The 23,994-nt window shown below is 37.0% G+C and overlaps 1 protein-coding gene across 2 annotated transcripts in view; it reads left to right on the top strand.

Moving 5' to 3' along the window:
- Nucleotides 1-23,994, top strand: part of DNAAF9 (dynein axonemal assembly factor 9) — a 168,810-nt gene that overhangs the window by 4,569 nt on the left and 140,247 nt on the right. For both annotated transcript variants that reach the window (XM_074230098.1, XM_074230097.1), the window contains exon 2: nucleotides 15,549-15,628. In XM_074230098.1, the coding sequence (XP_074086199.1) occupies nucleotides 15,549-15,628 (80 nt within the window). The remainder of the gene's footprint in view (nucleotides 1-15,548; nucleotides 15,629-23,994) is intronic.

The raw sequence follows: 23,994 nt of genomic DNA, 5'->3' as shown, positions 1-23,994 counted from the left end.
AATGACATGGGAAAGATATGATTTCTGCCTAACAGGACCGTGTATTCTTGCCTCTAGAAAATAAGATTTGTGATTGAGAAGAGGTTTCTTGGGATACCTTTGTATGTCACAGCCATTTGGATCATGCTAGGAGGAAAAGGGAAGAAGCAAGACCATAACTTTACCAGGGGATTTGGGGGCCATCATCCTGTTTTGGGACTCTGTCCTCCAAGCAGCTTCCAAAACAATATTTCAAAAACATAAATCTATTTCACTCCCAACTCAGTATGTTCTGGTGGTTTCCTATTACCTCCTGGGGCAAATATAAACTCCATTTGACAACCAGACTCCACCTCCCTTTCCATGTCTCTGCCTTTAAATCTTTCCCTTTCCTGCAATCTTGAGGTCTAGCTGAACTGGCCTTCTTACTTCTTGTCACCTGTGATGTTGTCTCCTGTTCTTGGGCCTTTGTTCATTTGACCTGTTCCCTTTCTCAGATCTCATGTCTAGAATACCCTCTTTTCCTCACCTTTCCCTCTCAGAATTCCAAGTTTTCTTCAAAATTTAACTCACATTTTTCCTCCTTCATGATGGATTTCCCAATTTACTCCCTCTACCTGTTAGTGCCTCCCCTCCTCAGTTTCTCTGGATTTATTTTATAGACCCTTATAGAATGTAAACTCCTTGAAGGCAGAGATGGTTTCATTTTAGTCTCTATAACCCCAGGCTTCATTCAAAGCCTGCCACTTGCTTGATGACTGATTGTTTTGGGAATAACAGGTCACACCCAAATTCTGTCCTGCTCTTGCATCTAATACTTATATGTCTAACAGGCACAAATAAAAGTAATAGGAGCTATGGAAGGAGAAAAGGGATTTAGTAGGATTAGTATGAGTAGAATCCACAGGATGTGGCAACTTGTATATGAGAAGTGAGGGGAAAAAAGAAAAAGTGACAAATGTTCTGAGGTGAGCCACAATTTCTTTAGTATCTGGGATATAATTCATCTTGGCCTGGTGAGTTGAAATTATGAAAGAATTTGAACACTGTAGTTTATCATCAACTCTCCTGCTTACTCGAGTCTTCTTTCTTTGCCCCTCTGCTCTGATGAACTGCTCTCTACAAGGATGCTGATGCATAGCTACTGAAGATCATAGCCTTTCTAGACCCTCATTCTAATGATCTTTGACAATGTCAACCCAGCCTTTTCCTCTTGGATCCTCTTTCCTCCCCGACTTCCCAGACATTGTTTTTTTCTGCAGGTTCTCTTCCTGTCTGTTTTGCCATGCCTTCAGTAGAACATTGTACATCTCCAGTGGGGGTCCCCCCCTAAAGCTCCATCCTAAACCAGCTCATCTCCTCCTTCTATATTCCCTCTTGGTTATCTCATAAGATCTCATGCAAATGATTCCCAAGTCTATATATCTAGTTAATAATCTCTATCTTTAACTCCATCACCATATACCAATTGCCTACTGGATACATCTCCACCTGAGCATTCCATAGGCACATCCCAAGGAGCAGCTGGAGGGCACAGTGGATAGAATATCTGATATGGAGTCAGGAGGGCCGGAATTCAAATACTACTTAAGATGCTTACAAGTTGTATGAACCTGGTCAAGTCATTTAACCTTATTTGCCTCAGTTCCTCATCCGTAAAGTAAGCTAGAGAAGGAAATTTCAAACCATTCCAGTATCCTTCTCAAGAAAACCATAAATGGGGTCATAGAGAGACACAACTTGAAATGACTCAACAATGGTATGCCAGATCCAACATGTCCTGAGCAGAAATTAGCATTCCTCCACCTTCACCATTCCCTGAACCTACTTCTCCTTCAAATTTCCCTATTCCTGTCAGGATTAAACTAGTGTTCCAATCACCTAGGTTTACAACCTCAGAATCAAACTAATTCTTCCATCTTCCCTCCCTCCCCATATTCAACTTATTGTCTTTTTGACTTCCTCATCCCTAGCCTGTCTCCTGCTCTTTACTGAAAAGGTTACTTACAACCTTACAAAGGGTTCAGTATTTTCTCCTGTCTATACTATTGTAATTGCCTCTTCATAGACCTCCCTGACTTCAGTCTCTCACATCTCTAACGTATGTTCCATGCAACTCTCAAATTAATATTTTTAAAAATTTTATTTATTTAAGGCAATGGGGTTAAGAGTGACTTGCCCACAGTCACACAGCTAGGCAATTACTAAGTGTCTGAGGCCAGATTTGAACTTGGGTCCTCCTGACTCCAGGGTCAGTGTTATATCCACTGCTCCACCTAGCTGCCCCCTTAAATTCATATTTTTAAGACATTGTGAACATAATGTCATTACAGCTTTGCTTAAGACAGGCTTTCAAAAGCTTCTACAGGCTGTCTTCAGTTTATCTTGGCTGCCTTATTTTAAGGTTCTTCATTAATTCTAGTCTTGGCCAAATGTGTGATTTATTTACAGTTCTTTACTTTCCTTATGATTTTGCCCATATTGTCCTCCATATTTAAATGAGAATCTTTGAGCCCCTCTTTCTCTCTTTAGATATCTTTCCCCTTTTTCATGTCATATGTCAGATGCTACTACTTCCTCGAAGATGTCCTAGATCTCCCAGCTGGTAGTGAGCTTTTTTCTTCAGTGAATCTTTAGAGTGTTTTGTGACCTCTCCTATGACTTGTAATTGTGCTATCTCTAATCCCCCTATAAATTGTAAGCTTTTTAAAGAGAAGGATTGCATCCTGGGCATCCCTCACACTATCCTGCTGTATCATAGTCACCTAAGTAAATGTTAGGCGAATTGAATACAATAGAATGGGCTTGATTGGTAATCCCGAAGAAATTCTGATGAAAAGATGAGTGCCCACTTTTGCTTCTGAGTCAGTGAGTTTGACTTGGATTCCTTGTAAAATTATAGAATGCTTTACTAAAGGATGTGATCACTCTAAGGCAGCAGGGGTCCCTCAGAAACAAATCATGGCTGATTTACCCTGGAGCTTTTTTGGATAGGGTTACTAGACAGGTAGATCAGAGGAATGCTGGAGACCTAAAGTACAGTTTTTCATGATAACTTTGTGGACAATTAGATAAATTTGAAACTTATCTACAAACATTCTCAGATCACTGTATTTCCTCTCAAAATAAGATCTAATAGGAAAATGAGCCCTAGCATGATTTTTTTCAGGTTGCACCTAATATAAACCCTTACCCCAAAAGCCCCAGGTAAGATTGTCAGCTAGAGGGACGGCTAGGTGGTGCAGTGGATAAAGCACTCCTGAACCTGGGTTCAAATTCGGTCTCAGACACTTAATAATTACCTAGCTGTGTGGCCTTGGGCAAGCCACTTAACCCCATTTGCCTTGCAAAAACCTAAAAAAAAAATAGCCTAAGATTGTCAGCTAGATGAACACATTTTAGTACTTCTGTGCAACACAAAACAGATATATTGAATTATAAAATAATAATAGTAACACATAGTTAAATATAAATAATATTTACATTTAATGCTTTTAAAATAAATGATAGTATAAATTATAACTAAATGTCTGTAAATACTCAAGCAGACATCTGGACAAGAGGTAAACCCCTCTATAAACAGATGAACTTAAAATTTATTACCAAATGATCAATCAGAGTACATAACTGAGGTTAAAGGGTATACATAGTTTTACATCTCTTTCAGCTTCATTCCAATATAGAACCATTGGATCAGTTTACAACTCCACCAGCAGTGTATTAATGCCCCGGTTTTCCTCCATCCCCTCCAACATTTATCATTTTCCTTTTTTGTTATATTAGCCAATCTCATAGGTGTGTGATTTATAGCATTTTTATATGATTTCTTCATCTGAAAACTGCCTATTCATATCCTTTGACAGGACACTACTTTGTCGTAGTTTTCTTCTTATCTGACCTGATTCTTTTCAGACTCCCCATGATCACTATCTTTGTACTGCCTCTTATGTGTGGGTGTTTCTCAGGGTTCTTTCTTAGGCCCTGTCCTTTTTACTCTCTAATCTCCTCAGTTCCTGAATGTTCAGTGATCATCTCTAGTCAGATGACTCTCAAGTCCTAATATCCAATCCTATTCTTTTGTTCCCTCCAGTCCTACATACTCTTTTTTTTATTAATTTATTTTCATCCATATGTACATGCATATTTCCAAGTTACAAAATTTCTCTCCACCCTCCTTTCCTACCCCCACCTCAGCAGGGAACAGTCAGGTTAGCATTTTACATACATATTTTATTAAACATGTTTACAAATTAGTAATTTTTGGCATGAGGATTAGGATTAAGGGAAAGAGATAACTAAGAGATAATTTTTATAAAGTGTTCATCAGATTTGAAAGGTTTTTTTTCCTGTGTTTTGTTTTGTTTTGTTTTTCTTCCTCTGCTTGGGGATAATATAGTCCATAACCAGTCAGATACAGTTGTCCTAGCTCTCTGGACTGCCGAGAGGAGCTTCTTCCATCCAGGTTGTTCATCTCTTAATGTTGTTGTTGATTTGTACATTGTTCTCTTGGTTCTACTCCCTCAGCATCAGATCTCATAAGTCATTCCATGCTTCTCTAGAGTGTGACCATTTATGGTTTCTTATAGAACAATAGTATTCCATAGTATTCATGTACCATAACTTGTTTAGCCATTTCTCAATTGATGGACATCCCCCCAATTTCTAATTCTTAGCTACTACAAAAAAGAGCTGCTACAAATATTTTGGAACATATAGGACTTTTCCCATTTTTTATAATTTCTTCTGGATATAGATCTAGAATTGGAATTACTGGGTCAAAAGGTATGAACAGTTTTATTGCTCTTTGGGCATAGTTCTGTATTGTTCTCCAGAAAGGATGGACCTGTTCACAACTTCACCAGCAATGTTCCAAAGGTTGTTCTTAAACTCCACATGCAGAACTCATGGTCTTTACCAACTAAATATACCCTCTTCACAGCTTCCCTATTTTGGTCAAGTACAGCACCATCTTTCTTGTAATTAGGAGAAATACAGACTTCCACAGACCAAAAGGGTACAAAGATAATGAGGATGGAAGATGCTAAGAAGAAAATATTTAAAGCACAAATGGAAACAGTTCCACTGAAGAGGGCAAATGGGATTTGTCTGAAAAGACCAATGTACATGCACTGAAAAGTCACCAAGTAACTTAGATTTTAAAAGACAGGGCACAGAAGTTAGAAATAAAGCCAAGTAAAAGTATGAATGTAAGGGTATGACCTGGTTCTATAAAAATAGTTTTAGGAGAGGTGAGAAAAACTAAGGACAACAAAAAGATGGGTATTTTGTTTCTTTACTGGACCTTTGCTTATAGTAGAAGGAATGATGATTATTATCCTTCCTATTGGAAGGAAATACAGGTATTTCATTTTGATTTTGGTTTTGGTTTTTTTTGCTAAAGAAAATGAGCTCTGTATTAGAAATGATAAAAAAAAAAGACTAAGAGGGAATCAATACACAAAGTAAGGTGAGAGAACCTGAGCCACCCTTGATGAATTCAAGTCACCTGGTCCAGTTTGAAGCCCATCAATGGGTTCAGAAAGAAGTAACAAGTGGTGGCTGAGTCATTCTCAGTAGAAAATAGGAATATTATCTCATGATTTGAGAAAAATGTTATCCTGACTTTTTATAAGAGGGAAGAGAACATTCTGCAAACCTAGACCATGTCTGTGTCTTGTGTGCACCCAAAAGGTTTGGGGCTATTTATTTTTTTAACTAGACGTGTTTTCATCAGTGAAAGGAAGACCCCATGAGAAGCTCTTTGCCTGTGCACATGGACACCTTCTGCGCCTCTGAAGAGTCTTAGAGTTTCCTAGGGCTTTGAGAGGTAATGGGTCTTCCACCACTGCCTCTTGGCTACTGCTTTACACATTGATTCCCCATAAATGTAGCTTTCACAGCAAGGACTGCCAGACTTTTTGCTTTCCCTTGGAACCCCAGAGCTTAGCATTATGCTTATGTTCTAAATCAATAGCAAGAAGTTGTTGCAGTTCTTGTTAGAGCAAAATTTAATGTGCAAAAACCAAATATAAAAATCGCATAATTTGGAAATTCCTAGCTTAACAAAGTGGTTTACTTCTTTCTTTGAAGGAGATTATGGGCCTCTTTAAGTAGCAATTCCTGTAGAACATTAAAAAGTGATTTACATGATTCCTAGTAAAAATTTGATTTACATCCAAGTTTTCACAGCCTTTCTTTTGCATAAACCAAAGTTCATCTGTATTTTAATTTTGCCCAGAAAAGGATTTGACCTTCACCTACTTAAAATTTTTGAAGGTAGATATGGATAATTTTATTTCAAATAGTACATTTATCACAGTGTATAATGCTACCTGAGAAAGGACTTTTGAAGGACAGACATTTTCCTTACAAGGTTAACTACATTCAGCTAATTTTGAATGTATGACTTTTACAAACAAGAGCAATAACTTCAGCCTCCTGATTTGGAAGCAGGCCCAAACAGGCCAGGCTGTAAGAGGTGAGTGATGAAGAGCTGATTTCACTGGGGACAAATCTATGGCACATGCATAACCTCTCAGATCCCTCCCCCCCCAGCCTGTGGTCCTAGGTTTGTCTCTTCTTTTCTTTTCTCCTTTTATTGACCCCTCCACCCCCCATCTCATTTCCAATTCTACTCCCACTCCTACCTCCTACATTTCTTTATTGGTAAAAATCAGATCTAAAATAAAAAGTATTCCTTATTCCTTTCTTCTTCTTCTTCTTTTTGCAAGGCAGTGGGGTTAAGTGGCTTGCCCAAGGCCACACAACTGGTAATTATTAAGTGTCTGAGGCCGAATTTGAACTCAGGGACTCCTGACTCCAGGGCCGGTGCTCTATCCACTGTGCCACCTAGCTTCCCCCCTTATTCCTTTCTAAAGATGAAATTATTATTAAGGAAAGCCAAGAAATTAGTAGGTGCTCTGTTTTTGGCAGAGAAAAAGCTCCAGCGGATGTCCTGACAACCTTCTCTATGACTGACTGCTATATCACACCTTTGTGCAACTGAGTGTTCTGTTTCCTGAACTTCTGATTCTTTCCTTCCCCTCAGTGTGTTCTGTTCTATTTTGCCTCTGTCTTTGATGATCTTTTCCCAGATGCTCTGCCTTGCTTCCCCACTCTGGATCCTGGGTTTTCTCACATGGCTTTAGCTTACCTCATCCTTCCTTTTATCTATTCTGTTTATCTTTCTTGCCCAACTATGTGTCTGCTCAAACTGTTCCATATATCTGTCTACCTCATCTTGCTATCTTGCCCATATTTATTTTCTTTGGGGAGGGGAGGTGTTTTGCAAGGCAATGGGTTAAGTGACTTGCCCAAAGTCACACAGCTAGGCAATTATTAAGTGTCATATTTCAAGACTCATTCACAGTGTCAACTCTTCATTAAATGCTCTTTTTTTTGTTTTTTGTTTTTTAGGTTTTTGCAAGGCAAATGGGGTTAAGTGGCTTGCCCAAGGCCACACAGCTAGGTCATTATTAAATATCTGAGGCTGGATTTGTACTCAGGTACTCTTGACTCCAGCTGGTGCTCTATCCACTGTGCCACCTAGCTGCCCCTAAATGCTCTTTTTTTCCAAATTGACTACTGACTAGAGAAAGATTCCTGAATTCACTCAGTTTGTCACTTAATTTCAACTGGGCCTTCTCTATTGTTTGCAATCCTTTTTTTTCTTCACTGATTGACTTTCTATCCCAACCCCATATTAGTTATTCAAAACTTTTTCTTTTCTCCTGAAGCCTCCTTATACCACTCCTTTCTCTTTCCTTTTAGCAAAGCACCTTTTCTACTTTACTAAGAAATAGGGGCCATCTGCCATGAACTTGCTCTTCTTCCCATTCTCTCCTTTGATCAGTCTCTGAAGATGAGACCTTTCTTGCCAAGGTTAGCCCCATTATTTGTACTCTTGGTCCCATTTTAGCCCTCTTAGGAGCTTAATCCTTGTTTTGATCATTCTACTTTTTTCTTTCTTCATGTACTAGATTCTTTCCTACTGCCTAAAAACTTGTCTACCATTCCCCAGTCTTTCCCCTGACCCTGTGGTTCTCTCAATCCAAGTCTTTGGGATGAATGTCTCTCATTCTTGAAACTCCCTGGCAACTTTGGATTCATAATTCTATCAAATAATAAAGTCAATCAAGCCAACAAAGCACTAGTTGAAGGTGTTTTAGCTGCAGTGTTTTCTGTCACTTTTGTATTTGTTTCAGAAAAACATTCTGAGTCTTCCTTTTTTACATCCAAACTCCTAGAAAAATTAATTTACTCTCCTTGGTACTACTTTGTCACATCCTATTCATTTCTCAGTCCCTTGCAATCTAGCTTCCATTACCCACCACTAAAATGGAGCTGCTTTTCCCAAGTTTGCAATTATCTTTTATTTGTTATTTCTGAATGCCTTTTTTCAATAATTTTATTTCTTGACTTGTTTGAAACTTTTGATCCAGTGGAATGAGCCCCTCCTGAATTGGAGCTTCATTTTGGACCTCCAATTCTTTCCTGGTTTTCCTCCTACCTATCTGACCATCTTTTTTGGAGTTCCTTTGCTGGATCATCTTCTGTGTCCTTGCCCTCTAAGACTGCCCTGGGCCCTCTTGTTTTGGCTTGTCTGGGTCCTCTCCCCAGATAATCTTGGTGATTTGGGCTCCTATGCATTTGTTTATCACCTCTATGTTGATGACCACCAAAATGTTTTTTTGTTTTTATAACACATTCAGTTCTAGATAAACTCTTCCTATCCCCATTGAACTTTCTCTTGTTATTGTTTTTATTTTGCTTATTTCTTAATTAGATTTTTTTAGTTTTTTTAACAAGGCAATAGGGTTAAGTGACTTGCCCAATGTCACACAGTTAGGTAATTATTATGTGTCTGAGAACGGATTTGAACTTAGGTCCTCCTGACTCCAAGTTCGGTGCTCTGTCCACTGTGCCACCTAGCTGCCCCTATTTTGTTTATTTCTAAAAATTCTGAACTTAAACCTTAAATAAAATGGACATTTGCATGTACATAGTAGAATATGAATTTTAGAAAGAGAATTTCAGTAGAAAGAGATTTTACATCAAACTTTGAAAATCTTCATTGGGTATAGTTTACCTTTTATTTTTAAAGGAATTTAAAGTCCTTGACAATGTGAGTTCCTCCTTACTTTTTAGAGCTGCCTTTATATAACTTCACTTTATGTACTCTGCTTCAGTCACACTAACCAATGGGCCTTTTCTCACTTCTCTCCCTTTGTACAGGCTACACTCCAATGCATGAAATGTATTTCCCTTCTTCCACCACTTAGAATCCTTAGCTTAAGGCCCAAATCATACTTACTTTAGGAAAACTTTCCTGATTACCCTGACTTATTATTGTTTTCTCTTTCCTAAAATTATCTTGCATTTACCTCAGGAAATGTTTCATCCTTACAGTGGAATGTGAGATTCTTGAAGGCAGGGACTATTTTTAAGATACTTAATAAATACTGGATGAATGGAATTGAATTTGTTGGATCCTTTATGGACCATTTACAGAACAACAGGGGCAAGTATTCTCAAATGATTAGGCCTACTGATCTGTGCCAGCAGAGGTACACAGGGGGCATTTCTCTGTACCAGTTGAGGAATCCATGTCTATAAGAGCCTTGGCCCCTCCTGAAGCACTCATCTGAGCCAAGAGCAATCTAAGGCTTTGAGGTGAATGACTGATCCTTGAAACACTGGCAACTTTAGATGCCTTTTCAAGTCTACCTTTTGCCCCTTCAAGTCAACCAATCCAATGAAGCACCAGTTGAAACTGATTTTTCTGAGGATTTTTTCTGCCATTTTTGTACTTGTTTCAAAAAAAAGATCTAATTGAATTTCTGACCTTATTTATTCTTTTTGGCTTCTTAGCAACCAGCACAACTTAGAAAACTTACAACAGTCATCTCTATTCTTCCTCTCCTTTTTGAAATACTTTACTTCATTCCCAGCTGGCCGTACAACAATTACTGTTTCAGTGTGCAACTTATAATCTTTTTTGTAATTTTTAATTTATGGTAAATTAGAATCAAGAAATAAAAATGAAAAAAATTACTTTTGTCTCCCTGTACCTAATATGAAAAGAGGAAGTGGAAAGCTTAATGTCTATATCCGACTGATAAAAGTGTTGGTAAAGGGACAGACCTCCTTCACTCTTTCAGAGTTGTGTTATATAGCTTTTTTATTTATCCTGTAAATAGTTTGTATAGATTTATTTACAAATTGTCTCCCTCATTAGTTTGAGATATGGACAGTATTTGCCTCCTCTTGTATCCCTATTGCTTAGCACAGTGCTAGTAAATATTGATTGATTTTTTTACAGATGAGGAAATTGAGGTTCAGAGATGGACAAATGAATCATTCTTGATTAAATAGTGAATTAGTGGCAGAGTTCCAGGTATTCAGATTTCCGGTGTCAACACTACACCATCCCAGAAAGGAAGGGAATGATAAGAAGAAAGAGAATTATTCTCAGGAAAATGTACTGTCTTAAATGTGCCACCCATCCCCAATATATAGCTTCACTAGCAATATATTAGTGTACATGTTCTTCCGATCCCTTCATTTCCTATTTTCATCTTTTACCACCTTTGCCATTAGATAGGTAATGATTTAGGAATTTTTTTTTTCCATTATGGTGCTTGACAGTTTGTATTTCATCTTTTGGAAACTGTTCATATTCTTTGACCTCTTATCTTTTTAGGAAATGATTCATAGTTTACATATTTGTTTCAGTTCTCATAGGTTTTGGATGTCCAACTACCAAAGCTCTGAAAAGACTTAGCTTCTAAGTACTTTCCAGACTGGATCTAAGGCTTAACCTCCCTTTCAGCCTGTAATGCTGTTCTGTAGATGGTCATTGAGGCAGGTACCCACAGGGAGCCTGGGCCCTTAGGAGCCTTCTCCCTTGAGTCTCTGAGAAAGGAGACCACTCCTTGTGGTCAGCATGAAAGGTCAGAGTGTCAATGCCCTTCACAATTGACTGCCTTGTTGGTCCTGTCCACAGGCATTGATGACTAAGGGCTTTGCTATGTTGTGCTCTGCTTATAGGCTGTAGCTTTCTTTTCACCATATTACAAAGGTTCTTGTGTTTTTCTTGGCAGCTGACAGCCAGCTAGCAAGCATTCATTGATGACCTAGTGGGTGAGTGGATATCAGTTGTGGAAGAGCATCAGATACCTACAAGGACAAGGGCTTTTCTGACCTCTACCTGCACCCTTCCAGGATAACTACAGACTTTAAAACTCAAAGTAGGAGAACCAAATGTAGAAAGGAGCTTGGTTTTGATTTGCCTGTTTTTATGAAGATTATTTACAGCAAACTTCAATTTAAAACAGATGCCAGGCTATTATAATTAGTATTTTTCTCAGATTTCTCAAGTACTTTCAGGTTCACAAAGTCCTTTCTTCATACTCACCTCATCAGTTTGTACCCAGGCTGCTTGGGATCTGGCCACAAAGTAAACCCCTTTCCTCCATTTTAACCATCTTAAATGGCAAGTTAAGCAATAGGCTCTACTCAAGTATAATTTTCAAATTGGGCAGATGGAAGAGAAGAAAAGGAAAATGATTTTGCCAAGAAATGACGTTAGCTTCTTTTGTCTGACAGAGGAGAGGGAGATTCCAAATAGTCCAACTCCTTGCTACAGAAAGAGACAGTCCTTGCTGCTGGAGATATTAACTAAATTTTTGGTACTTACTCTGAATTCATCAGGAAAAGAGATTCACTATTTTGCTATTCCCTTCTCCACATATCTGGCTTCCCACCACAATGCTGGAAAGGAAGTCTCTTCCTTGAGTCATGATCTTTAGCCTTTGGTCACACAGCTCTTCTGTGGATCTTAAATGTTTACAAGCTAACGTCCATTACTCTCCTCCCCCCAAACTCCCAATGGGCTGGTTATCCAAGACACTGGCTACTGCAGAATACTAAACTTGTTCAAATGTTCAAATATGGCAAGCAGTGAGGCTTGCTCATTCAATCTTCTCTGTGTGTGGCCAGTGGACTATAGGTCCCAGGCCAAACTCCACTTGATCATTGTTTGGACCCTGATTGGCTCAGTCTGTATGTAATTGCCATTGTTTATAGTTGCTCAGAAACCCCGAGGGTCTTCCCCGCTCTGATTGATTAAATGATCGATTTTTTTTTTAACTGGGGAAAAGAGGCCATTCTTTGCCACCTTTCTTTCTTATCCAGTCCTCCACTGGTCCTCGCTTCAGTCAAACTGAGACTTGTTAAAACCATTACCTTAATTTAAGGTTAACATCTCCCATGGCATGCTGAGCCAAGCTCCCTTATTATTATGTTCTGCCCCAAAAGACTGAATTCATTTATATTTCTTCATCTGGACCTTCTTCAGTGCACTGTGCTGTGTCTAAACTGAGTCTTTTTTTTTTTTTATTTTGAAATTTCACTTTGGGTCAAGATAGAACAGGAATCAGAATCCTCTCTTAGGTGAGTTTATGAGATTTGGTGGATTCAATGAACAATTTTTTATGGTTTTATTTTTCCCATCTAAGTCTTCTGAACAAAAGAGAAGGAAAGTTGGATAGATTACCTCTCCTTTCCTAGGGTTGCTTCTTTTCCAAGTGATAGAAAGACCAACTTCAGGTTTTCTTGCTTATGGGTAAATGGGACAATTTTCACCTTTTCCCCTTAACTATTTTGATGGAATATTTGGTTTTTCAATGTAATGAAGAGACTCAGAAAGGATATACTGGGCAGATTATATAAAAATCACATTGGTGCAAATTGATGAAACCATCATTCATTCACCTGAGAGATTTATCTTAACTGGAAACTAGATGTTTAAATTATATGTAGTCTAGGGTAAAAATAGATGATTCAGGTTTGTAGTTAGCTAGGTTTAAAAGAATAGGTTTGAAGATAATTACTATTTTTGAAAAAAAAGGAAAAAAAGTGAGAAGCAAATGCTTATTACTTGAATAATTATACTGTTTAAGCTTTTAAATATCAACTCTTCTCTATTGCCATATAGCTTGGAAAGGCAACTAGATGGTGCAGTGGGTAGAGTGCAGGCCCCAAAGTCAGGAGGATTGGAGTTCAAATTTGACCTCAGAGACTTATTTAGCTCTGTGATCTTGGGTAAGTCACTTAACCCCCATTGCCTTGCACCCAGGACCAGCTCCAGTTTTCCTTACTCAAATCTGGTCCCTGAACCCAGATGGTCCTAGAGGAGAAAGTGAGACTGGTGATTTAGCACAGCACTCCCTCACTGAAATCCAAATCATGTACTGAACATGGCATCATCTCCCTGATGTCCGTCTTCTGCAAAATTGAAAGACAAAAATTATTATTATTATTATTATTATTATTATTATTATTATTATTATTATTATTATTATTATTATAGATTGTTCTCCTTAAAGACCTCTCTTTGTATTCCCAGCACTTAGCACTATAACTAACATAGTAGGCTCCTAATAAATGCTTAAAAATGTAAATTGACCTACTAAATATAAAACTAAATATAAAACTTGTTACAAATAGACTCCCAGTAATGGGATCTTTGGTTTCTTTTGGATAGGCCAAATTTACAGCTCTACCAACAGTGTGCCTGTTTTTCACAGGCACTCCAAAAATGTAGTGTGAAGTGAAAGCCCAAAGTTATTTTGATTTTCATTTATTCTTAGTGATTTGGAGTCTTTTTTTTTAAATATAGTTGTTAATAGATTGTAATTCTTCTTTTGAGGATTCCTTGTTCACATTTTTTGACCATTTACACCTAACTTCAGGAAGAAAATCAAGAAGAATTTTGTCCCTAGATTCTAGTCTTTCAGAAAGTTAGTTTCAGAGTAATACAGATGACATAAAAACAGAAGACCTCACTCAAAATTTATTTTAAGAAATTGGATATGGAAAGTCAGACTGACTGAAACATTGAAGAGATAGCAGTGATTCATAGTGAAAATGGCAATCCATCATTACTTTTTTACTAAACATATCAAAGACCTCACTTAACCTTCTCTTTTTTAAATGTAAATTTTCTTGTTATAAAATCCAATAAACAACCTTTGATTATGCTAAAAAATAAGAATGAATATTAACTATGAACTTGTGTTATATATATTTTATTGTTAAAAAGGGATTAGACCTAACATGATAGTAATAAAATTACCATTTGTATTCCATTCAGAATATCTTTTTTCTTTATACTTTTAAAAATAATCTTAATATTAATAGTTTTTATCTATGACTTTCACTCCCCATTATATTATTTTCTCTTTTCCAGAGAGCCATCCCTTATAAGAAAAAGTAAAATAAAAGATTTTTTAAAAAATGGTTTAGCAAAACTAACCAATATGTTAAAAAAAAATGACCTATGCAGTGTTCTGCATCTGTAAATCACCTGGTATGGGTATGTGGTAGTATTGGTAGGCTTCTTCTCATAACTTCTTTGGGGCTAAGTTAGTCAGTATAATGTTGCAGCATTTAGTTTCAATTGTTTTTGCTATTGTTATTCTTTCTATTCAATTATCACATTTTCTATTTTATTTTCCCACACGTTGCTTATTTCATGTTGTATCAATTCATACAATTCTTTTCTATACTTCTCATTTCTCATAGCACCAATATATGACTTTAAAAATATTTTGTCAGTACTTTAATGCTTTTTTTCCCCCTCATTACCATCTAACTCACTCCTTTTTACTTTTCTCATTTCTAGGTACTTTATTTGGCCTCAAGACCTGAGTTAGAGCCAAGATCTTGGTTCTAGGATTTAGTTCTAGGGTCCTTGGAAAACTAATATGAGCATGAGCAAACATTCAGCAAACAGACAAAAACTAAAGCATGCACATGTGCTATGTGGCACCAGAGAGATTTGGCTACACAGAGCCAAATTCACAAAGTGGGGTCTGAGCAAGGACATTTTATACCTTTAATATAAGTAGATGATGGCAGATATTGGGGGAGTAGGGATGGGGAAGCATTCATATTCAAACATAGATGTGGTAGAGAGATTTCCCTGATCATTTATTGATATGATATTTAGGAGGTTAAGTTTCCTAATAGGGACCAGAAATTGGATAATTAGTAATTGGTTAAATGGGTATATTGGTAAATTGGTATTGGCATGAAGCCTTTACAATTAATTTGTAGCCTACTCAGGAGCTTTAATTAGGGTCAGAGTCAGGACAGTGGAAAAGTATGGACTGTCTGTCATAGTGTTTACATATATTGTCATTAGAACCACTTAGCCTTTGTGACTATATTGGAGTTCCATCACTTAATACTAAACCGTCAATTATGATTTTTCAAATCATAATTATCACACTAGGTAAACCTAATACTATTTAATTTTTTTATAATAATGAAAACAGTAAAGTCATGTTATTATTTATTAAACTTATATTTTATCCCTTTTAGAAACTTTATCATTTATTTATTTATTTGAACCCATTTGTTTATTTATTTATTTATTTGCAATGTCTTGTTTCCTTTTTAAAGTTCAATGTCTTAAATTATTTGACTCGGGACCTGAATGCATGTCATCAATCTTCATATAATCCAGTATCACTGAATACTTTTTCTCCTCTTTTTTTTTGTAGTTGCAGTCGACTTCGCCAAATTCAAAGCATCCTGACCCAAAGCAGCAAGTCTCAACCGGATGGCATTCTCTGCATTTTAGGTTGGTACTCGTAAGAATCAAAAAGCAAAAGGGTGGAAGCATCTTGGTTTTCTGTTTGTTAGAAAGTGGGCTGATACGTGTGAAAGATGGTAGGTTAAAGTATTTTCTCTATTCTTTTCACTCTGATTCTTTCAATAATCTGGTAGTAATTTCATGTGATTTTGGTGTCTCAATTCCGTTTTATTTAAACAAACACTAGGCACTTACTATGTACAAGTTATTGTATTAAGCATGAAACAAGATAGTACTTGCTGGCAAGGAGCCTGCTTTATATAAAGGAAAGATGCCATTATATACCTTTCTAGATATATGTGTGTATGTATGTGCATGTGTGGGTACATTGATATATATAAATGTGTATATCTATATACATACATATAAGGAAAATAGAAGGTGATTTGGGCAGGAAGAGAGCATAATAACTAGGAAATATATATATATATATATATATGTATATATATATATATATATATATATATATATATATATATATATAACTCAGGGAAGGTTTCAGAGGAGGTGGCATCATCTCAAGTTGTGTCTTATTTTGACTGAAGATAAGAATTCTGAGAGGTAGAGATGAACAAGGAATACATTCAAAGACAAGGATGGAATACTAAATTCAATGAACAGTTGTTGTGCATCCAGTGTGTAATGTCTACACATGGAATGCAATAATGAGAAATAAAACTGGAAAGGTAAATTGGAATATTGGAATTCTATTGTGGAGACATCAAACTATCAAGCTATTATAATAGTAGAGGTGAGAGGCACTGAAGGCAGGAGCTAAGGATGGGGGCCTTGTGAGCAGAGACAAACGGATGCACTGAGCAGATGGTGTGGTGTTAATGAATTCAGAACTTGAAATATGAATGGAGTCAGAGAAATCAAGGGTGACTCCTAGGTTATGAACCTGGATTTCTGGGAACCTACAGAAGCCTTCGGTAAGAAAAGGAAGGGGTAAAATGATGAGATTCATTTGTTTATTGTTAAGTTCTAGATATCCACCACTGAAATTCTTAGTTGGAGATACTTAGCAGGGAGCTAGGTGACAGTGTAAAATTGGTGCTTAGGGAAAAAAAATTTAGGCTGGATATATGGAAATAAATAGGATATGTAAAGAATACTAGGTTAAAAGACATCTATGGGGCAGCTAGGTGGCACAGTGGATAGAGCACTGGCCCTGGAGTCAGGAGTACCTGAGTTCAAATCTGGCCTCAGACACCTAGCTGTGTGGCCTTGGGCAAGCCACTTAACGCCATTGCCTTGCAAAAACCTAAAAAAAAGAGACATCTATGGAGAGTTAATTAGACCTCAAAGGGAGAAAGTGTGGAGAAGGGAGAGAGGAGGTCCTGGGGTGGAGGCTTGGCATTACACCCAAGCCAAGGGGGTGAGGAAATGACAATAATTTAGCAAAATGAGGCAAATCTGGAAAGAACAGTGTCACAAAAACTGGATGAGAGAGTATTCAGTAGGAGTGGAAAGTGGGCAAGAATGTTAAAAGCAACAGAGATATGGAGTAGGATAAAGACTAGTAGCAAGATATTTTTCCCACTTTCAAATGAAAGACTCATTCACTAGTTTAATGTCAGGGCTCCTTTAAATACTCCTGGATAAATAACTTTAGGAGCTTAGGAGTGGGTTAATATGTTGACCAGGTTTTTATTTAGCCATGGATGATAATGCAGTTTGTATTTTACTTTTGAAATTTTACACATAATTTTTTTGACCAGGGATTTAGAGGAAACAGGAATTTTTGTTGTTTATGTTTTTTACTTTCTTGTGCTATTTTAATCAGAAACCATTTATCTGCATTAGTATTCCCCTTTTCTTCCCTTCCTACCCCCCCACACCCTCTATATATGTATCTATATATGTATATGACTTCTTGTAAGACTTGATATAGCTTCACAATAGTGATCAGAGAATTACTTCTAGATTGAATAATGCATTGTTAGCTTTGGAGTACCAGAATTATTCACTTATAATTTATGTTTTTCAATTGTGGGAAGAGTAGTAGGAAGCAGAGTTGAAAGATATAGACAGGGGGCAGCTAGGTGGCGCAGTGGCTAGGGCACTGGACCTGGAGTCAGGAGTACCTGAGTTCAAATCCGACCTCAGACACTTAATAATTACCTAGCTGTGTGGCCTTGGGAAAGCCACTTCACCCCATTGTCTTGCCAAAAAAAACCCCCCAAAATAAAAGATGAACATGGATTGAATTAATGATGTATGATTTGAATGGAAATGAGACTCTACATGCTCAGTGTTCGTGGCTATAGGATAGGATCATGCTAATTCATTTGCTGACAGTGCCTTCCATCTTTTCTCTCTCTTCAACTTCATGGTTTCTTCTCTCCTCTCCCATTGTTTTCCACCTCTGAGCACCAGTGACACTGTCCTATTCAATTAGCACATCTGATTGCTTGTCTTCAAAAGTCATTCTTCCCAGAGACAGTAGCAGTAACTCCATGAAATTAATAGGCAGTATAAATCATGAAAACATGTTTAATACTTGTGCAACCAAACTATATTGATCTATGTCTGTGGGACTGGGGAAGCCAAGAGCTGGTTCTGGCTGAGTCATTTTTCCTTAATAGGAGCTGCACCTATGGCTCATGCTAACTGGAAATCTAACAGCTTTTGCTTCATAACCTATGTAAGGAAAATGATGCAAAAGCACAATGGAAGTGTTTAAGTTTTCGATTACTGTCTGTGCTGTTAAGGCAAAAAATCCTGAAACCAACTAGCAGCCACCTAACCCCAGGGACAGTTGTGGAGACACAGTTGTTTCATGGAAGGCCATTTTCAACATCTTTGCATTAGGCAGTTTTTCTAGTTGTAACTCCTCTAACATAGGATGAATAATAATAATATTTTTGGTGCTTTGAGACTTTATAAGATTGTCACTAATGCTTCCTGAACTACCAACTCCTTGACAAGATCATCATCCAAAATAACTGAACAAATACTGCTACTCAGAAGATGGATAGTAAATGGTGTCTCTGGCAAGTTGTGGCATGATGGATGTTGAATTCATCTTCTCTGCTTCCACTGGTACTAACAAAGTTGTGGATAATCATTCCTCAGCTCAATGTGAAGTTCATAGACATGATCTTCTGTGTTCCTATACTGTGTACTTACTGACTTACCTAGTATGATAATATCAAGAAAGTGGTGAAGCAAGTATCTAAGAGTCCCACAAAAGGCATCTTGGCTGATGATGCCTTTTGTGTAGTTCATCCCCTTTACAAGAGGTATAGTTGCAGCAAGCAGTTAGTAGACCTAATGGTCTACTACACCTCCAAGGGATAAAATAGAAAGCCGTGAATCTTCATTGCTAGACAAAAGAGAAGCTCTTATCACTGGTGAGCACACATTTATGATCTAATTATATTAGGGATCTCATGCCCCCCCACAATTCTTGCCCCAAGGCAAAATAGATCCTTGGTACTTAAACTGCTTCTTTTTGAATGATTGCATTATTTTTTTCCTTTGTTGTGGGAGCTCTGAATTTTTGTTATGACATTTCTGAAATTTTTTTCTTAGGGAGTTTCTTTTGTTAGACAATTAAAGAATCCTATCTTGTTTTGCCCTCTGGTTCTAACAGATCTAAGTACTTTTCATTTAAGATTTCTTTGAAATATATTGTCCCAGTTTTTTTTATAATGTTTTTGAAGCAGTTCAATGATTCTTAAATTATCCCTCTTTTTCCCTGGTTTCCAGATGTAATTTTTTATATTAGTTATCTTATATTTTCTTTCCCTCCTCATCTTTTGATTTTATTCTAATATTTCTTGTTGTTTCATGGAGTCATTAATTTTTATTTGATCTGGTTTTCAGGAATGCCATTTCTTCAATAAAGTTTAATACTTTTTTTTTTAGGTTTTTTTGCAAGACAAATGTGGCTTGCCCAAGGCCACACAGCTAGGTAATTATTAAGTGTCTGAGACCAGATTTGAACCCAGGTACTCCTGACTCCAGGGCTGGTGCTTTATCCACTACACTATCTAGCCACCCCCAAGTTTAATACTTTCTCTTTTAAACTATTTGTTCTTAGTTCTTTTTTTATTTAATCTTAATTTATCTTTCTCAATTATATTCTTAATAAACAAAATTTTTACTATTCAGTTTTTAAAATGTTGAGCTCCAAATTCTCTCCTTCCCTCCCTTCCTTTCTTCCCCTTGAGAAGGCAAGTAATTTGATATAAATTTTACATGTATAGTCATGCAAAATATTTCCATCTTAGTCCCATTTGTTTTCTTGGGAGCTTTTATCTCTCTTTTTTTTTTCCTCTTCATTTATCCTACATATTCATGTAATTCTTTTTTGCTTTTTTTTTTGGCTTTTTGGAAGTTAATGGGGTTAAGTGACTTGCCCAAGGTCACACACCTAGGTAATTATTAAGTGTCTGAGGTCTGATTTGAACTCGGTTCTTCCTGACTTCAGTGCTAATGCTCTATCCACTGTGCCACCTAGCTGCCCCTAGGTCAATTTTTAAAAAAAGTATCAAAACTAAGCCTCTGGTGAAAAAATAAAATTAATAAATATTAAAAAAATATTTAGCCAGGATAAAAAACTCATATTTAGATTCCAAAAAAATCAGTTGAAATTGCATGTATTTGGGACTGTATTAGGCAATCTGATGAAAGTAATCTGTGTGAAAAAGACTCAAAAAGTTTTTAACTAAATAAAAGTTCATAATGAACTTGTGTAAACTTGGAATTGTAGAGTTGGAATGCAGCTCAGAGGTCATCTTGTTTGATCTGCTATACAGGAAACCTCTCTATGACAGCCCTTGCTATGTTGTCATCTTGATTCTATGTGGAAATTCCAGTCCTGGGGAAACCATTACTTCTGTTTCTAGAGCAGCTCATCCTACTTCTTTAAAGACTTTACTACTAAAAAATAGTTTTTTTTATATTGACATAGAACTTATCTCTCAGAAACTTTCAACATTCCAATTCTGCCTTTTGCATCCAATCAGAATGATGCAAATCTCTCTTCTCCTCGACATTCTTGATAAGCTCAATAGGGGTAGCTAGGTGGCTCAGTGGATAGAACACTGGCCTTGGAATCAAGAGGATGGGAGTTCAAATCCAGCCTCAGACACTTGACACTAAATAGCTTTGTGACCCTTGGGTAAGCACTTAACCCTGTTTGCATCACATTCAGGGCCATCTCCAGTTGGCCTGATTCATATCTGGCCACTGGACCCAGATGAATGTGGAGGAGAAAGTGAGGCTGGTGACTTAGCACAGACCCCATCACTCAAATCCAGTTCATGTGCTTATCATGGCATCACCTCCCCTGTTGACATGGTCTTCTTCAAGAATGCAGGACAAGGGGCAGCTAGGTGGCATGGTGGATAGAGCACTAGCCCTGGAGTCAGGAGGACCTGAGTTCAAATCTGGCCTCAGACACTTAATAATTACCTAGCTGTGTGGCCTTGGGCAAGCTACTTAACCCCATTTACCTTGCACAAACCTAAAAAAAAAAAGAATGAAGGACAAATATCATCATGATATATTTGATGATAGTGATCACAACCTATTTGTCCTCTCTTCTCTAGGCTAGATATCCCCAATTCTTTCATCTCATCTTCCATCCACCATAGCATCCAGGTTGCCTTCCTCCATGGCACTGTCAGATGGACCCTAAGGTTCATGGGGCTTATCTTTCTGATTTGCTTGCTGAACCCTTCCAGATGTGTTGTTGAGTTCTTTGAGAGCAAAGACTGTCTTATTTTTCTTTGCATGCTTTGCGCATGTGATGATGATGAAGATGATGATAATGATATCTGACCTTTGTTCTCAAAGAAGACCATGACATCAGGGAGGTGATGCCATGACAAGCATGTGAATTGGATTTGAGTAAGTCACTAGCCTTACTTTTTTTTTAAATTTATTTTTAGGTTTTTTGCAAGGCAATGGGGTTAAGTGACTTGCCCAAGGTCACACAGCTAGGTAATTAGTAAGTGTCTGAATTCAGATTTGAACTCAGGACCTTCTGACTCCAGGGCCAGTGCTCCTCTGGGCTGGTACTTCAACCTTACGTTTTTTACTCCTGGAGTCTTCTGGATCCAGTGATTAGGAAAACTGGAGATGGCTCTGGATGTGAGATAATTAGGCTTAAATGACTTGCCCAGTGTCACACAGCTAGTATCAAATGTTTGAGACTGGATTTGAACTCAGGTCCTCTTAACTTCAGGACCAGTACTCTATCCACTACATTACTTAGCTGCCCCTTTTGTTCTTGGTAAGTGCTCATTGAATGCTTTATTCATTTATTCAGTCCTGGAGATTGCTTTACTTGTGTGTCCTAAAATATGTCCAGAACTGAACACAGTAGTATAGCTGTGGACAAAATATTCTTTCTAATCTGGTGATTGTTTTTTTAGATTTAAGTGCTTAAAAAATTTTTTATCCAATTGCATTCTGATGAATACATAGGAGCAAGGTGACAATTCAGAGTTCTACATTCTCTTCTGCCTGTCCTGCTTCAAGAAAGAACATCAGTTAACTTAGAGAGTATACAGAAGAGAGTGACCAAGATTAAGAAGAATCTGAAAACTATTTCCTTTAAAGAACAGATGGAAAAACTAATGAAGAGATCAAAGAGACTCATGACAGGTATCTTCAGAGAGATGAAGATTGCCATGTTGAAAAGAAAAGAACCGGGGTGGCTAGGTGGTGCAGTGGATAGAGCACCGGCCCTGGAGTCAGGAGTACCTGAGTTCAAATCCAGCCTCAGACATTTAGTAATTACCTAGCTGTGTGGTCTTAGGCAAGCCACTTAACCCCATTGCCTTGCAAAAAAAAAAAAAAAAAAAAAACCTAAAAAGGAAAAGAAAAGAACCTTGCTCTTTCATGCTCCTTAATAGGGAGAATAAACTCACTTTCTGCAAATGACCCACAAATACAAAACATTAGACCATACAACACATTAGACCAAATTAAAATGTAATTGGGAAACATTTAGTAAAATAGAAAAATATATAATACAAACAAGATAAGGACCAACATGTAGAAATTACCTAGAAGCAGATTGCATGGTTACAGATTGGAAGAAAACTTTGAAGTCATAGATAGCACCCTTAACTAGTCATCATTTTGCTTCTAATTAAATAGTTTGTGATTCCCATTGTTGTGAATCCCATTCTGATTCATTGTTGAAACCTTTTAATGGCTGTTTTGGATAAATTAGAATATTCTCCCTTTTAGGAGTCCAGACCAGTGATTTTCTTGATATTCTTTTAAATGATTCAGAGTTAGTCACTAGAGTGGGTCAATAATGAATTTGGTCTTAATCATAAAAGGATGATTTAAATTGTTTAAATATTTAAGTGGAATCTGATTGATCATGCTGTATGTTGCAGGGTCTGTGATGGAATTCTTTAGATTTAAACTGGGAATTACAGAATCATCAGTTTTTGACTCAAATTTATATCCTTGCTGCTAATCCTTAGAATGGTTCTCAGAGTTAGTATTCCAGATCCAAAAACATTCTGCTCTATAAAAATTTAAGAATTTATTCTGTCACATGTAATACTGGCAGTTGCATTGTAGAAACACACCTACCTCTCAGATTGGGAATGGAGATATTATGGAAACAAACAGGACTTTTTACTTTTTTTACATATAAGATAGAGGAAAAAAAATTCAGAACAATAAGACATTCTAGTACACTGTCTCTGTACTTTACCTTTTTGAGTTTAAAAAAAACGTTTTATTGGATTTTAACCTTCCTTTTGTGCTTTGTTTTTAAAATTTGGTTTAGAATCCTTAGGAGGCATTGAATTCTGTAACTTATGTTCATGATTTACACCATAAAGCACTAAAACATTTATCAGTAATGAGACACTGGGCAAATAAATCACTGAATCTTCTCTTGACCTTTATTTGTGATATCTGGAGGTTGGACAAGATGCTGTCTAAAATCAGGTCAACAAGCTTTTGATAAAGGAAAAAAATAACTCCTGCCCTCAGGGAGTACCAGTCTTAAGAGGAAAACAATATGAAAACAACCAGCTACAAACAAAATATGTGCGACATTAATTGGAGGTCATCAAAAGAGAAAGCAGTAGCATTAAGGAGAATCACTTCTTAAAGATGAGATCTTAGTTGGAACTTGAAGGAATCCCAGAAACCAGAAAATGGAGATTGGGGGGAAGAGAATTGATCCTTGGGGAAAACTTTTTCAGATTTTTAAAATTCAAATTGTTTTTCCCCATGCCTAGATGTTATGAATAGTTTTATTATACTTTGAGTTAGAGTCCTTGTGCAATATTGTTTCAAAAATAGCAGATATATATAAATATATAAAATATGCATAAAACACATATATATGATATACTTTCTAAATT

The sequence above is a fragment of the Macrotis lagotis genome, chromosome 3 (genome assembly GCF_037893015.1).
Source record: "Macrotis lagotis isolate mMagLag1 chromosome 3, bilby.v1.9.chrom.fasta, whole genome shotgun sequence".
Classification (NCBI taxonomy): domain Eukaryota; kingdom Metazoa; phylum Chordata; class Mammalia; order Peramelemorphia; family Peramelidae; genus Macrotis; species Macrotis lagotis.
The sequence above is the reverse complement of the archived record's forward strand: the minus strand, read 5'-3'. Positions and strand labels throughout refer to the sequence as shown.